The sequence below is a fragment of the Lethenteron reissneri genome, chromosome 45 (genome assembly GCF_015708825.2).
Source record: "Lethenteron reissneri isolate LAM-NWPU_2019-01 chromosome 45, ASM1570882v1, whole genome shotgun sequence".
NCBI classification, from domain to species: Eukaryota; Metazoa; Chordata; class Hyperoartia; order Petromyzontiformes; family Petromyzontidae; genus Lethenteron; species Lethenteron reissneri.
Window position 1 is genome coordinate 8,993,411 of NC_083823.1, and position 14,199 is coordinate 9,007,609.

A 14,199-nucleotide genomic window follows, 5' to 3' on the forward strand; every position below is an offset into this window, starting at 1 on the left:
ATGGCAGAAACGCCATGCGTCTGCCCGACGGGAGCTCAATACATCCCTGGTCGATCAATATCCTAATCGGCATTTTGGCCAGGAAGTCCGTCCCCAGCAGGCACGGAACCGCCAGCGAGGAGGAAACAAAAATCGGCCCAGACAATTTAATTTCCCCAATACAAATTTGGGCACGAATTTGTCCGATGATGCCAAGTGAGCCCCCGTTAGCCGCATAGAATGGTACGTTAACAGGCATCAAAGGACGACTCCGGACAGGGAGAAAATTGTAAATCAACTCCGAAATAATGGTCGCCGATGCTCCCGTATCGACCAGGATGCGTACTTCAACCCCGTCGATGTGCCCCACAATGGCCGACCACCCCGACGATGCGGCTACCACACGATCGGCCAGCACGGACCACTGGCCGGGTTCGATATGAGTACCCGGGGTGGTGCGTGATGGTGCGATGGTGCGCGATATCGGCCCCCCTCTCGTTGCGGTGTTTGAGTGCGTGACGGGTGTGTGCGTGGGCCAAACATGTGGGGTGCCGCGACTCGCCGGGTTATGATGGTGGAGCTTGTGATGAGGCCCGTCGTCCTGTTGAGATGTCGTCCCGCGCTGTCGAGGAGCGCGGCACCCCGAGGCGACGTGGCCCCGGACGCCGCAGTTGAAACACCGCGGGAGCGCCGTTGGAGGAGACGGACGGTTGAAACGGCCCGGCCCGTCCCGGCCTGACCGTGCTCCTGTCGCCTGTTGCGGTCGGTGGTCGACGGCGTAGAGCTCCTCCGTCGGAATGGTGGCTGAAGCCACCGCACGCCCCTCCGATGCCCTGCTGGCTTTCCGCCGCAGTGACAGGAGGTTGGCGTGGAGGAGCCGCGCCGCCTGGAGCGATGTCATCTCCTCGTCCTCCCGGGCGACGACCGCGATGTCAAGGTCGTCTGCCAGGAGGAGGATCTTCTCCGTGACCATCGCGTCCACGCCGTCGTCGTCCATACGAGGGAAGGCCGACTTAGCCATCGCCAGGAGGCTCGTCCGATATGCTAGGGGCGACTCCTTCTCACCCCGCTTGCGGTCGTAAAATTGCTGTCGGCATTCAGCCGATGGTCCATAGACCCCGCCCAGCAGCTGTAGTGCCATCGGTAACGTAGACCGCTTCTCTCTCGGCGCCGATGTGAGGGCGGCGAGCGCGTCGCCGTCGAGGAGCGCCGGCAGCGCGCAGAGAGCCTCCTCATCGGACCATTTCGCCATCTCCTGATGGGCGAGGAAACGTCGGCGAAAACCGGCCCAGTCCCCCTCCGCGCCGATGAACTCCTTCAGCGGGGGCAGTCTCTGATGAAGCGCAGCGGTCGTTGTGGACTCCCGCAGGCTGATGTCACCACCACTCGGCTGTGCGTCGGTGCGAACGGCCGATGGGATCGCCTGTCGCGCTTGTGATGACGTTGCAGCTTCAGCGACGGCGATGTCGGAGCGGATGTCTAGGCTGGCCACGCCCCGAACAGCTGTAGCGTCGATGGCGGGAATTTCAAATTCGGACTGCTCCGAAATGGCGGGAAGGCGCCCTGGTCGTTGGCTCGCCTCGCCCCGTGTTGGATCACCGGCCCCTAGTCGCGTGATGGTCTCCAGCGTGGCGGCAGCGGCATACAGCAGCTCCGCCAGCCTCCCGTGAGCCAGCCGTAACGCGTCTGGCTGCGGCCCCTCTTCATTTCGATGCCCCGGTAAGGAGGCGTCAGGCCCCGGCTGCACCTTGTCTTGTGGAGCCGTCTCGGGCTCGACGATCTCGGCAGTGTCTTCCTCCTGCGGTACTTTGGCCCGCGCTGTTTTCCGCGTGTCCATGTTCGAATTACTTCTGACACCAGTTGAAGTACCGGTGAGAACGCTTGACGCCGAGGTTGAGGCACACGTATGTTTATTCACAATATGACAGTGGGCATATACACACTCGAGGGGGTATCGGCCCCCTCACCCGTATAACTCGGGATACACCCCTAGCTAACTCTGTCCTAGCCCCGAATCCTCCACTAATGGGCTAGGGGAGGCTAACTGGCCCGACACTGGTAAGTCGGGCCCGGTACCCGGAGTTCCAGACCAGCTCTTACAAGAGCACCGGCTCTGGCTTTCGGGACCACGCCGCTGGCTCAATCCTGTCCGGCCCTGAAAAGGACATCGAACCAGGGGAGTCCAGGGCTCTATCTAAGACGTCTTCAATCTTCTTCCCTTAGCTTAACATAACTGCCGAGCCCTTTGAAACATCCCCTTTTATACCCAACCCCTCCCTGAGGGGTGGGGCCCCGGGGGATCATAACGTTCGAACCAGCCCCCCCCCAGGGTGTCTGGCTCGGACGTCGTAGAGGGCACTTGCTCGTGCACTTACGTAGCCCCGCCCACTGTGTTTGTTTTCCATAGGCTGCCATGCATAACGGGCCCTCTCTTTAACACCCCTACAGAAGTAAGGCAGCCCCAGAACGTGGTGGGTGTTTTTCAACGGTTTTACATAACTTGATTCTTGTGTCGTGGTCAAATCTTATAATCAAAAGTTAGTATACTTCCTGTTGCCCAATCAATTCCGAATTTTGCACACGCACTCAGATCTGGTGACAATGCACGCCTGTATCAAAATCGGCATCAATTCATCAATGAATTGGCTCCTTTCAAGCAATTACTATTTTAGTATGGACGCCTTATTATTTATATATAGGTGTGTGTAGGTAAAAAACGCCGCGGTCCCTAAACTCTCGAACCGCCTCGCCCAAGAAGCAGGCGCCACGTGACGTCTTAGGCGCCACGCGTCTCAGGCGTCACGTGACGTCTCGGGCGCGCCTGCTCCGTGTCAACGAGTTACGGGCACCCTCACTCCACACAAACAAAAGTTGTACATTGAAGATTTATTTCTAAAATAATTAATTCAAGTATGCGTTGATGTGGGAGCGGGCGCCGTATCGTTGACGTACTTCTTGACCGTGAATTAAACGAAGTTGTTAATAAAACCGTTGTTTTAAAACAACTTTTTAAAAGGAGTTTTTTAGTTTCTGGACAGACGGCGCGAGTGCGTGGCGGGAGGGTGTCAGATCGTTGTCTTTTTACGTCTTGGTGGGAAGCGGGATCTTGAGGAGCATGTCGAATCTGAGGAGCTCCTGATGGAGCATCACGAAATGCTTGAAGCGGCGCTTGATCTTCCAGCGGAACTCGCCGTGCTCCAGATTGATGTTGTAGACGTTGGGGTTCAGCATCTGCCCGTGAAGAAGAATGCAGCGACGCGGCAAGTCGGTGAGGTGGGGGTGGGATGGGGTGAGGTGGGGGTTAGGTAGGGGTGGGATGGGGTCAGGTGGGATGGAGTGAGGTGGGGGTGGATGGGGTGAGGTGGGGGTGGGATTGGGTGGGGTGAGGTGGGGGTGGGATGGGGTGAGGTGGGGGTGAGGTGGGAGTGGATGGGGTGAGGTGGGGGTGGATGGGTTGGGCTGGGATGGGGTGAGGTGGGGGTGGGATTGGGTGGGGTGAGGTGGGGGTGGGATGGGGTGAGGTGGAGGTGAGGTGGGAGTGGATGGGGTGAGGTGGGATGGGGTGAGGTGGAGGTGGATGGGGTGAGGTGGGATGGGGTGAGGTGGGGGTGGGATTGGGTGGGGTGAGGTGGGGGTGGATGGGGTGAGGTGGGGGTGGGATTGGGTGGGGTGAGGTGGGGGTCGATGGGGTGAGGTGGGATGGGGTGAGGTGGGAGGGGGTGAGGTGGATAGGGTGAGGTGGGCTGGGGCGAGGTGAGGTGGGATGGGGTGGAGTGAGGTGGGGGTGGGTGGGGTGAGGAGGGGTGGGGTGGGAGGGACGTATGGTGTGTCCTAGGTGAGAATTCAAGAGACCAGATTGAGTCTCATTTGCTCGCGTGACGTGGGTCAACAAAATGACAGAAGCAAAAGCATAAACAGTAAGCACAAAACAGTCAGGGCGAAGTCAGTAGTAGGACAGCGTTTCAGAAGAAAATCGAAAATACTCCATCAACACAAATTTATATTAAATTAAATACATTTCCTGTAACGAAAGTTGCCTCAGAAAAATAACAAAAAACCGTTAAATTATGTTACAGAAACATCAACATTGATTTAGGGTGATTATGTCTTAGTATGTAAACAGAGAAGGGCACGTGTCACAGAATCGACAGGTGAGCATCCAATTGTGATTTACATACAATAATGATTGAACGTTCAGATAATATAATAAACTCACAACAGGGGCTTGTTAACTTTGAGAAACTCACAACAGTGGAGAACCCAGTTTATGAGAGGTGGCTAAAACCTGTCAGGAAACCAGGATCTCAACAGCGCCGCTCTGACCTTGTGCCACCTGTAACATGTTGTGGTTTCACGCTTCAACACACCGGTGGGCGAAAGCAGTGAACTATTTGTCTTTTGTCAACGTGACACTTTTTTTACTGATTGGCCGTGTCGGGTGGTGGAGGGTTACGACACATTTATAAATAACGCGATCTCAACCCAAAAACGTTGATTATGTGTAACACTAAAGTCTATTTTACAAATCCAATCTAACCACCTCCTCCCCTTTCATTCGGGGGCAGCGGGAGGCAGGGAGGGAGGGGAGGGGCACCGTGGAGTGAGACGTGGAATCGTAGACGACTCGGCACTTCTGAATCTCCCCCAGAGCAGTGTGACCCTTCACGATGGAGAGCTGCCCACGTGTGAGCTGATATTACTCTTCAAGTGACCTCCGGGTCCAGCAGCGGGTGGCACTTTCCTACTCGCCCTGCTGCAGAGGAGTCAACGTCCGTCGGCCCACACGCTCAAAACCGACAATTCTCAATTCCGGGACGTGGAAATGAGCCAGATCAAGCGTGGAGGCAAATTTAAACCCGGCGAGTAGCAGAGCCGCGACGGGGGGAATTTGGTTGTCATGTCCTCTCTTCATAGTGGGCGCCGTACGTCTCTCCGCACCTTGGCGGTGGAGGTGAAGCGCTCCACGGCCGCCAGGCGCGCCCGCACGGGCACTCCGCCGGGGAGGAAGACCCTGCGCTCGGGCGCGCGGAAGGGGAGCATGCGGTACGCGGCTGTGAAGGGGATCACCGCGTCCCCTAGCAGCGTCAAAGTGGGGGAGGGGGGGGGGTTAGAACAGGGGGGGAGCGGGGTTGGAACGGAAGGGGGGTAGCGATGAAACGGGGAAATGCGTTACGGCAGCGGTGGTAGATAAACCCAGAAGGATCAAATTTTACAAACTTGCAAGACAGCTGATTAAGGGAGGCTCAGCCTTTTTGGTACGGAGGTCCCTCCAATCTCGCTCACTGGTCCCTGTGCCCCCCCCCACCCCCATATTTGCTGTACCACCATCCAGCTACGAAAACGCACACGTGTTTACTGAGACCACACCATAGTGACATCACATGTCCACACCTCGAGTCAAAAGTTTTCTCGGGATACATTTGTTTTTATGTTGTGCTTTCTCATGCATCGCTGCAAATGTTTTCTCCTGCACGGTAACCAATGCCACAGCCTGCCCCGTCTGCTGAAAGACTTTCCCTCCGATTGAGAACCGCAGTCTTAGGGGATTCGAATGTACAACACCGTTGCAAAGACACAAGAAAACGCATGGACTAATGGGTGCACGCGTTTGTTGGACACATACATCCTCGCGGTTTGTATGTATGTATATACTATATATTGACCTTCTGTCGCACCGTACGTAGTTAACCATGCCAATCAGAGGTGCGGGGGTCTCGCGCAGCCCCCATTGGTAAACGGCGAAACGTTAAACATTCGTTGGGGTCAGCTCGGACCGACTCTGTGAATGCAATGGTCGGTGCCGTCAGATTCGGTGGAGAAGTTTATCGCTGTGATGTCTCGTTTCACTCAACTGCAATGTGTCTTTAAGAGTGTGAGGAATTCTAAAGGCAAAGTACAGTGGATAATTTAGAAAGTAATCCAGAAGTTAACAGTCACCAGGTAAACACTTGAGCCTACATGGGCTCTTAACATGGTCGACCTGGTTAAAATGGCCATGAAGTTAATACTCTAAAGTAATGGAGCGGATGGTCTCACTGAAGTGAGAGTTTTAAGAGTGTTAATATTTCTGAGCTGTTCCAGAGGTAGAATATGGGCTGAATATGGCAATTTAATCAAACCGATTGCAGAAAGTTACAGCATCGGTTGGTCAATCTCTGCCTAATCAAATAATGCACATTCGGCGATGAGATGCGTGACGTTCACCAACTTTCTCGTTTAATTCTCCTACGAGTGTCGGTGGTTACTGACCGTGGGCCAGCGGGCTGGACGACTCGGACAACTCGGAGAGGGCCTCGGAGAGATCCTCATCAGAGGCCTCGTCGGGCAGGATGTGGTCGTCGTTGCTCGCGGGAGAGCGAGAAAGCCCCACGGGGCGTTGCATCGTCCTGCAACAATTCACCGATTTTAAAATCGATTCTTGAACTCGCGACACGTGTGACCGGCGCTTTGGTGGCGCAACGCCTGTGAACCAGCGCCGGGAATGCAGCAACGTTGTGAAACTCCCGCGAGCGGAGAGGAGGTGCCCGCACCCTGGCTTGCCTGGAGAAGGCGGTACAGCAAATGTGGACTCCACCCATTGCTTCTGTATAAAATAGAGTGTTGCCCCCTCGCACGCATGGGGTTTCTCTGGGCGCTCTGGTTTCCTCCCACATGTAAACACTCATTAATTGACCAATAGCACCTCAATATATAGAGGACCGCAGAGCTTGGGAAATGTTGGCAGCACCGGTTCATCGCCTGGCTGCTGCCCTCCGGCTTGTTAATGGTTCCTCCTCGCGCCTCTGAGTAGTTCTCTCTCAGCGAGAGCAAGCTAATACTGTGTGGCACGTTACAAGTTGAAATTATTATCATCATTAACTTCCTCTTGCGAATATGGCTTAGTGTAGTGGTTCCAAACCTTTCTGGACCCGCGCAGCACTGTCGACCTTCAAAAAACATCTTTGCGGAGGTTAAACTCTGGCTGTTGCTTGTAATTACAAGCGAAACATCGTACTCGAATTGTAAATGTTGTCGGGTTACTCTCCAACACAAGCGGTGTGCTGATCTAATAACGAATTGGCACGTTTTGTTTAAGTGACAAACCTTACTAATCGGCTTTGTTGGGTGGTGGAGGGTTTAACGAAACATTTATATTCATGCAATCTAACCCAAACAACTTCTATCATGGATAATATTCGTCGTAAAAGTCATACTACAAGTTAAACTGAACATAAAACAAAGCAGCAGTGATACAAATAGAAATGTGAGCAATGAGTCACGTTACAGAAGGGAACTGCATAGACAAAATCAATATATAAATGTCCTGTTATGAAAGTCGGCTCAGGCAGATTATATATATGTCAGTTTAACACATAGGCTTTCGCGACCAATATTATTCATAATAAAGATGTTTAGGTTAGATCGCGTAAGTATAAATGTGTCGTAACCGTCCACAACCCGACATAGCCAATTAGTAAGGGATTTGTTACGTAAACAAAACGCCCATTAGCTACCACTTCAGCCCACCGATGTGTTGGATAGTAAATCCACAACATTTACAATTTGAGTACGACGTTTCGGTGATAATTACATCCAGTATCATCGGGCGATTTGCTGGAATAGTAAAGCAATTGACCTGATTATATGTATTAAAAAAGGTCATTGTAAAAATTAAGTTACAAAAACATTGAGAGTGGGAGCTAATCTTAATATTTCTTTCAGCTGTGAGTTAAGCGGGCCTCATTTAGTTCGTACCAGGAAGGAAACAGGGGTGACTGTATTGCAACACAGCGCACAGGGAGGAAAACATGTCCTCACATGCCAAGCTGGAGCCTGACCATACCAGCACAACCTCGATTGCAGAAGAGCCAGGGTCAAGTACAAACATGACCTCCTCTCACTTCGACTAATCGTCGTCGTTGTGAGGGGTCGGTTTCGGCGAGTGCCGCGGGATCATGAGAGGGCTTAGAGAAACTGGCCCAATGTTCCTCGCCTCTGGGTTGTGTCTCCTACGTTTTGGGCAAACCCTTATTGACGATCAATGTGGCCAAGTTTGCAGTCGGGTAAACGTCCGCAAAAAAAGAATACAACTTCTCGCTGCCTCATATCGCATCAACCTCACGAGATTTATCGTGCTCCCCTCCCCACCACCTCGTCCTCTCGTTACAGACGGGGTTACGGACTGGGGTAATGGCTAAACACGTGCAGCCTGATGTGTTTACAATTTTGAAAAACAAGGCATGGTAGAGGTGCAAAAGGTGTACGTTATAGTACAGTGTCATTCCACTAATATATTGGCCAATTTTAGTTTTCACTTCCTGACCAGTGAATCACGCACGGGGTTGTGCAAAACGCACCCACGCCTTCAGATATAACTTCCCCCACGTGAGTGTGAAGAGCTAAATCAAATCAGAAATCTATACGTGCCGTGATTAGTTTTATGCATGTTGAACTTCTTTCGCACGGCACGTAGCCAATTGTGCTAATCGGAGGTACGTGCGATGCAAATGTCAATTGACACCCGTTCAAAAATAAGATGTTCCATCTCAATGGATTTTCCAGGCGAAAGCCTGGCAGGGCCAACAGACTCACAGGGCCTTTCCCCTGCCAGTTCCTCTGTCCTCCGGCCCATAAAATGTTAACGCGTAGGCTGAAAGCGTTTATTTATTGGCATACGCTCTCATAAATGATATCCAGTAAGAATGCAACAATATTAACTTGCGTTACTATTATTAAAGGCTTTACGCTGTTGCAAACCGGCCTGAATGGAGACAAACACACCTGAGCAAAAATAACTTGAAACGTGTTTTGCCCTGACAGCTACCCATCAGCATCCATATCGCTAAATACAGCCTTGCACTTTCCAAGGGAAACGCGTGATTGGTAAGAATTACATAATCCATGCGTATCCATTGCTGTCCTGGCGGATATGCTCCTGCACCGCAGCAGGATGCGTAGCCTCGTCACAATTCATTTGGACCGCCCGACGGGAAGTCGAAAGATCAACAGGGCCCACACGTGCCTTTATCGATCGACTCAATGCACGATTCCGTCAAACTATCCACGCCCCAGCCCAGCGTTCTATTTAGCCTAGGGACGCTGATGGGCGACATGGACCTGCCGAGATCACTGACACTGACTAGCTCCACCAGGAGGCAAGAGGCTGACAGAGACACGATAAACAATTCATTGTTTGGAATATCCTGGGAAGAGGTGGTCGAGCTCGCTGGAGCTACCCTTCCCGAAGTGCTGTAGAACGATTAATTTCGCGAATTTACGGGAATTGATTTGGCACGTCACATCCCGCTTGCCATATATTGTCCCCGATACTAATGTGACGATGCCATGCATTTCATTTTATAGACGTGTTCGTATGATCACTTGAAGAGAGGGTACAATAATATCGCATTATTTTGCATATGCTTACCTTGTACTGTAGTTGTAGTGCCTTACGCCATTAATCACGACTCAAAGTAAGCAGCTTAGCAGCAGCGTTCTGGAAAAAAACATCGAGTGTGAAATTAAGCCTCGGCTGTACAGCACGAAGTATTTTAATGTCTAAAGCATGCGCTCTGCAAACGTCACAGCGCTGATGGGATGCCATCTCTCCCTGTGGGCACGGAGGGGTTGGGCATTGTGTGCCGGGGTGAGGGAACTCAGGGGGGAAGGGGGACATTTTTGTAACAAGCTACACCATCAAACTTGTTCCATTGCATTACATTTCCAAATTTTACGAAGTTTGTTTGGTTAAGTGTCTTCTCTCTCTCTGTGTGTCCTCGTGTTGTTGCTCTATTATTTACCGCAGTCACGAAAGCTAAAATCTGTCATTGACATGCTGATTTCTCTACCCCCCCTCTCTCTCTGCCCCCCTCTCTCTCCATTTAAGGCCTCGACACAGAGGCGTTGTTTCTCTGTGTGCCTCTGTGTGTGTCTCTCTCTGTGTCTCCGTGTCTGTGTTTTGTCTCTCTCTCTCTCTCAAATTTAGCAATCTTTGGAAGAACGTAATCAACCAGGTAGGGTGTTGACTGTTATGTTAGGCGACTCTCTGTGTTGTATTGCATTATATTGCTAAGTTTACTAGGTTTATTTTCTCTTTTATTTGTACCTGATGATTGCTTGTGTTGCAATCGAAACGTCGTATGCTATTATATAATACTTTTTTTCTTTCTACGTGACTTTACCGAAAGAACCAAAGAGTAAGCAACAACATCATGTTAAGAGCAACAACTCCACCCATTACTCATCACAAAATCGTCGTACATAATCTGAAACATCACGAGACAACGGCGAGACACATCTACAACCGAGGAATGATCCTGCACAGACGTGAACACTGACATCACGTGCAACGTGCACAACAAACACACAATCCAACACCACGTGAACTTAAACGACACAGGCGGTCCATGATGGCGATGGCGGCAGCATAGCGGAGGGCTTCATCCCAACAGTGGATTGATCACGACTGACAACCATCATGATGATGATGAGACTTACATTGATGAAGAAACCAACCGCAATGCACTCACGTTAGTAGTGCAGGAGACGGCAGGTGTGGTCGTTCGTAGATTCGACGTCTGGAGCTCCAATGCGCCACAAAGTCACAATTCGATGGCTGAGCGAGCGAGAGAAACGGAGAATTGGCGACGAGGTGCCCTGAACGAGGTGGCTGACGAGGCAGCTGCATGCAGCCGAGGTGACTGCCGTGCCAACAACTTACGACTGCGAGTCACTGTCAATTTCGTCCACTTCCCAGTAACGATTTGAATTTCCTCATTTTTGACCTGGAGGGGGGGGGGGGGCTTGTGCAGCGACGCGCACTCGAGGGAGCCCCCCCCCCCGCCCTCTGTGTCCCTCCCTTGCCGCGCCCGTGGGGCCAAGAGGGAGTCGGGGATCTCTGCCCCACCTCCTCACCCCCCTCCTCATCCTCCTCTCTCGGGCGCGCGCGTGGCGGTGCTGGTTGGGGAGGGTCCGAGTCGGCAAGCCTCCCTCCACCCGCACAGCGACCATGGGAAGAGGAGTCGGGGAAGGAGAAGTGAGTTGGGGGCCGTCCATAAATGACGAGTTGGTGTAATAAATAGTGTTGCTCCCAAGACAACGTCTGCGACTCAGTTGGACTCACTACACTGAGATTGTAGTGCATGGCCAAATTTCAGGATGTGCCTATTTTGTTGTTTATTGTTTATTGTGCTACATTTAGGAAACCTCCACTCGACGTCTTATCCTACTTGAGGGTGTTGGACTGGAAACTGGACTCCATGCAGAAATTGTGCATGCTCATCTTTATTCTTTGGTTCTTTCGGTTAAGTCATGCCTAAAGATAAAAAAATAATAGCATATTACGACGTTTCGATTGCAACACAAGCAATCATCAGGCATAAAAGAAATAGCAACAAAAAACTAACTAGAAAACTATAGAAAGACATACAAGCAGACAGACATCACAAGGACACACAGAGAGAGGACACATATCGGCTGATGTGTCCTCTCTCTGCTTGTATGTCTTTCTATAGTTTCTAGTTAGATTTTATTTCTTTTATGCCTGATGATGATTGCTTGTGTTGCAATCGAAACGTCGTAATATGCTATTATTTATTTTTTGTATTTTATCTTTAGACGTGACTTAACCGAAAGAACCAAAGAATAATTCCTGCAGTCACGAAAGCTCCAAAATTAGGATTCATACTCATCTTTGCTAACTCTTATCAGCGACACCGCAAGATAATTGTGTTCTATTTTTACAGCTTAACATTCTGAACACCATCAGATTGTGAACGATATGACGTGCAAGACTCTAGTTGACATATTAACCTTATGGCGGGACCCTGGGGTCCCGAATAAACGGAAGTCAAAATTGTAATCAATTAATGTATTTTTGGCGACTCCGTCCCACCGCGCACATAAACGCCGCGACCAACCTGGCGCGAATCATTCTGGTGTCGTGTCGTGTCTAAGCGCGGCAGTGAGGACGAATGCGCAGAAGAGCTGAACAAGCGAATGCACTCCATGCTCGGGTATGGGCAGGATCATGAGTCTCATCCAAAGCTGCTCAAACTGCCTACACGACTTAAGTCCTTTATTTGTCATAACTGTATGCATAATGCGGTGAAACTGCTCTTATCTTGATTATTTGTGACCTACCAATATCTGCAGCCAGGATCAATCGATGACAATCCTATTACCTGCAGATATATAACAGATGAGATGCGTTGCACCGTTAATTCCTCCTGTTTGATAATACTTCTCTTGTCCGTATGCATCTGTGCAGATAGGTTTTTTTTGCGGTTAAGCCATAGTCCAATGCGGATAAGAGCAGCGGCGACCCACTACTCTGTAGAGTGACATTGGTATAAACGCTTGTTACAATATGAACGCATTGAAAACGCGTACTATGTTACGTACTGTTTACAAAGTGTGTTCACAAATCCACACTGAGAAACACGATGATTGACAGAGGGGTGTAAATTATTTTTTCGATAGTGTATTTAAATAGAGGTACTGAAGGTAAGAAGTTTTCAGTTTTAAAGGCAAGGTTTAACAAGACAACACTTGCCACCATCCTTCAAACCCATTGGTGAAAAAGAGAAAAGGTTTGTTTTCATGTTTATGCGAGAGCCGGGGGCTTATGGGACCCCGGGGTCCCGCCATAATGTTCATATGTTGAACTTATTTCGCACCGTCCGTATCCAATCATATTAATCGGGGGTGCAGGGGAAGGATAACTAATCACAAAAAGCGCTCCTGGCAGTATAGGCGATTTTGAGACTGCAAAGCCTCGGGTCCCCAGTGCCCCCCACTGTCAAGGCACTACCCTTGTTTGCGTGCAACATTTTACTGGTAGGAACCTCCTGGTTACACCAGCCCACAGGGGATTATTGTGTCCGTCGTGCAGGGAGGGGCTGGGTGGGGAGGGGAAGGGCTGGGTGGGGCTGGGTGGGAGGGGTGGGGCTGGGTGGGGAGGCGCTGGTCACCCCGTGGTGCCCTTATAAAACTCAACGTTTAACCTACTCACGCCGGCTTGTGCCCGCCCTCACAGTCGGGCATATTTGCGGAAGACACCACGCCGCCGTTGACCCTGGCCATTGACCGAGCAACCCAACGTTCCTACCAGCTCCCTCCACAGGAATGTGTTCCTGTGCTGGAGAGTGTAGCAGTGAACGTTATTCGGACGGAACCCAGGTTTCAACTTCCATTGTTCGAGTCTTGCCCAGGCAGTTTCACGTGTAACTTACTTTACCACGCAGTAGGCTTTCGCGACCAATATTATCCATGAGAGGTGTTTGGGTTAGATCGCGGAAATAAAAATGTGTCGTTAAACCCGCCACCACCCGACACAGCCAATTAGTAAAGTTTGTCACGTAAACAAAACGTGAATTCTGGCTGTCGCCTAAATGATGCTCGTTGTAATTACCGGCGAAACGTCGTACTCGAATTGTAAATGTTGTGGGTTTCCTCTCCAACACACTGGGTGTGCTGTACAAGTAACGAATTGGCATGGTTTGTTTATGCGACAAACTTTACTAAGTGGATGTGTCGGGCGGTGGCGGGTTTAACGACACATTTATACTTACGCAATCGAACTCAATAAACCTCTATGAAAGTGTAACTTGAGAATAGATTTTCCCCTTTTTTCTGGCAACAAAACAGGTGTTAAGATGTTGGCGTTTTAACATCTTAACACCTATTTTGTTGCCAGAAAAAAGGGGAAACCCTATTCTTATATTTTGGTACTGGCAAAGGAGGTCCCATGATGAAAGTGTAACTTATTTAGTCCAAGTTCAACATCCCACCCAGCGCAAGGAGAGAGCGAGAGGCCGTATGCTTTGCTCAAGCAGAATTCTCTGCTGTGACAGGAACATTCAGGCGATCGAGTGCGCGTCACCCATTTCCAGGGAGCAAAGTCCTTGATGTCAAGAAGACGGTCATAATATCGGCATCTGGGAGCAGTGACCCTTATTAGCCCCGAATATCTGTGGCGTTAAGAGTGTTTGGTTTTGTGTCGCCCGTTTAGCTTCGTTGGTTCGATTTGAACTATTACATTTTGTGGTTGCGAAGTGAGGAGTTGGCCTCCCTTTCGTGGGCTTGAGGCTTGCCCGACTCGGGTGGTTCGGCTTATGGGGTCTGGCGATTGGGCGGCTCAGACGGTGCCCCCATCACAAAAACTTCGCAATACTTTCACGGCAGTCATGGCAACATTGTTTTTGTATTATAGAGGAACAGCGTCGCCCTCCTCTCGCCCTC

The 14,199-nt window shown here is 50.7% G+C and overlaps 1 protein-coding gene across 1 annotated transcript in view; it reads right to left on the minus strand.

The window, feature by feature from the left end:
- The window catches only part of LOC133353958 (phospholipase D1-like), a 60,107-nt gene extending 49,439 nt beyond the window's left edge, over positions 1–10,668 (minus strand). Inside the window, exons 1-5 of the mRNA XM_061570492.1 lie at positions 10,488–10,668; positions 9,386–9,454; positions 6,229–6,365; positions 4,918–5,054; positions 3,065–3,210 (exon numbers count right to left, since the gene is read on the minus strand). Coding sequence (XP_061426476.1) covers positions 3,065–3,210; positions 4,918–5,054; positions 6,229–6,361 — 416 coding nt within the window. The 5' untranslated portion in view covers positions 6,362–6,365; positions 9,386–9,454; positions 10,488–10,668. The remainder of the gene's footprint in view (positions 1–3,064; positions 3,211–4,917; positions 5,055–6,228; positions 6,366–9,385; positions 9,455–10,487) is intronic.
- Positions 10,669–14,199: the final 3,531 nt, after the last annotated feature.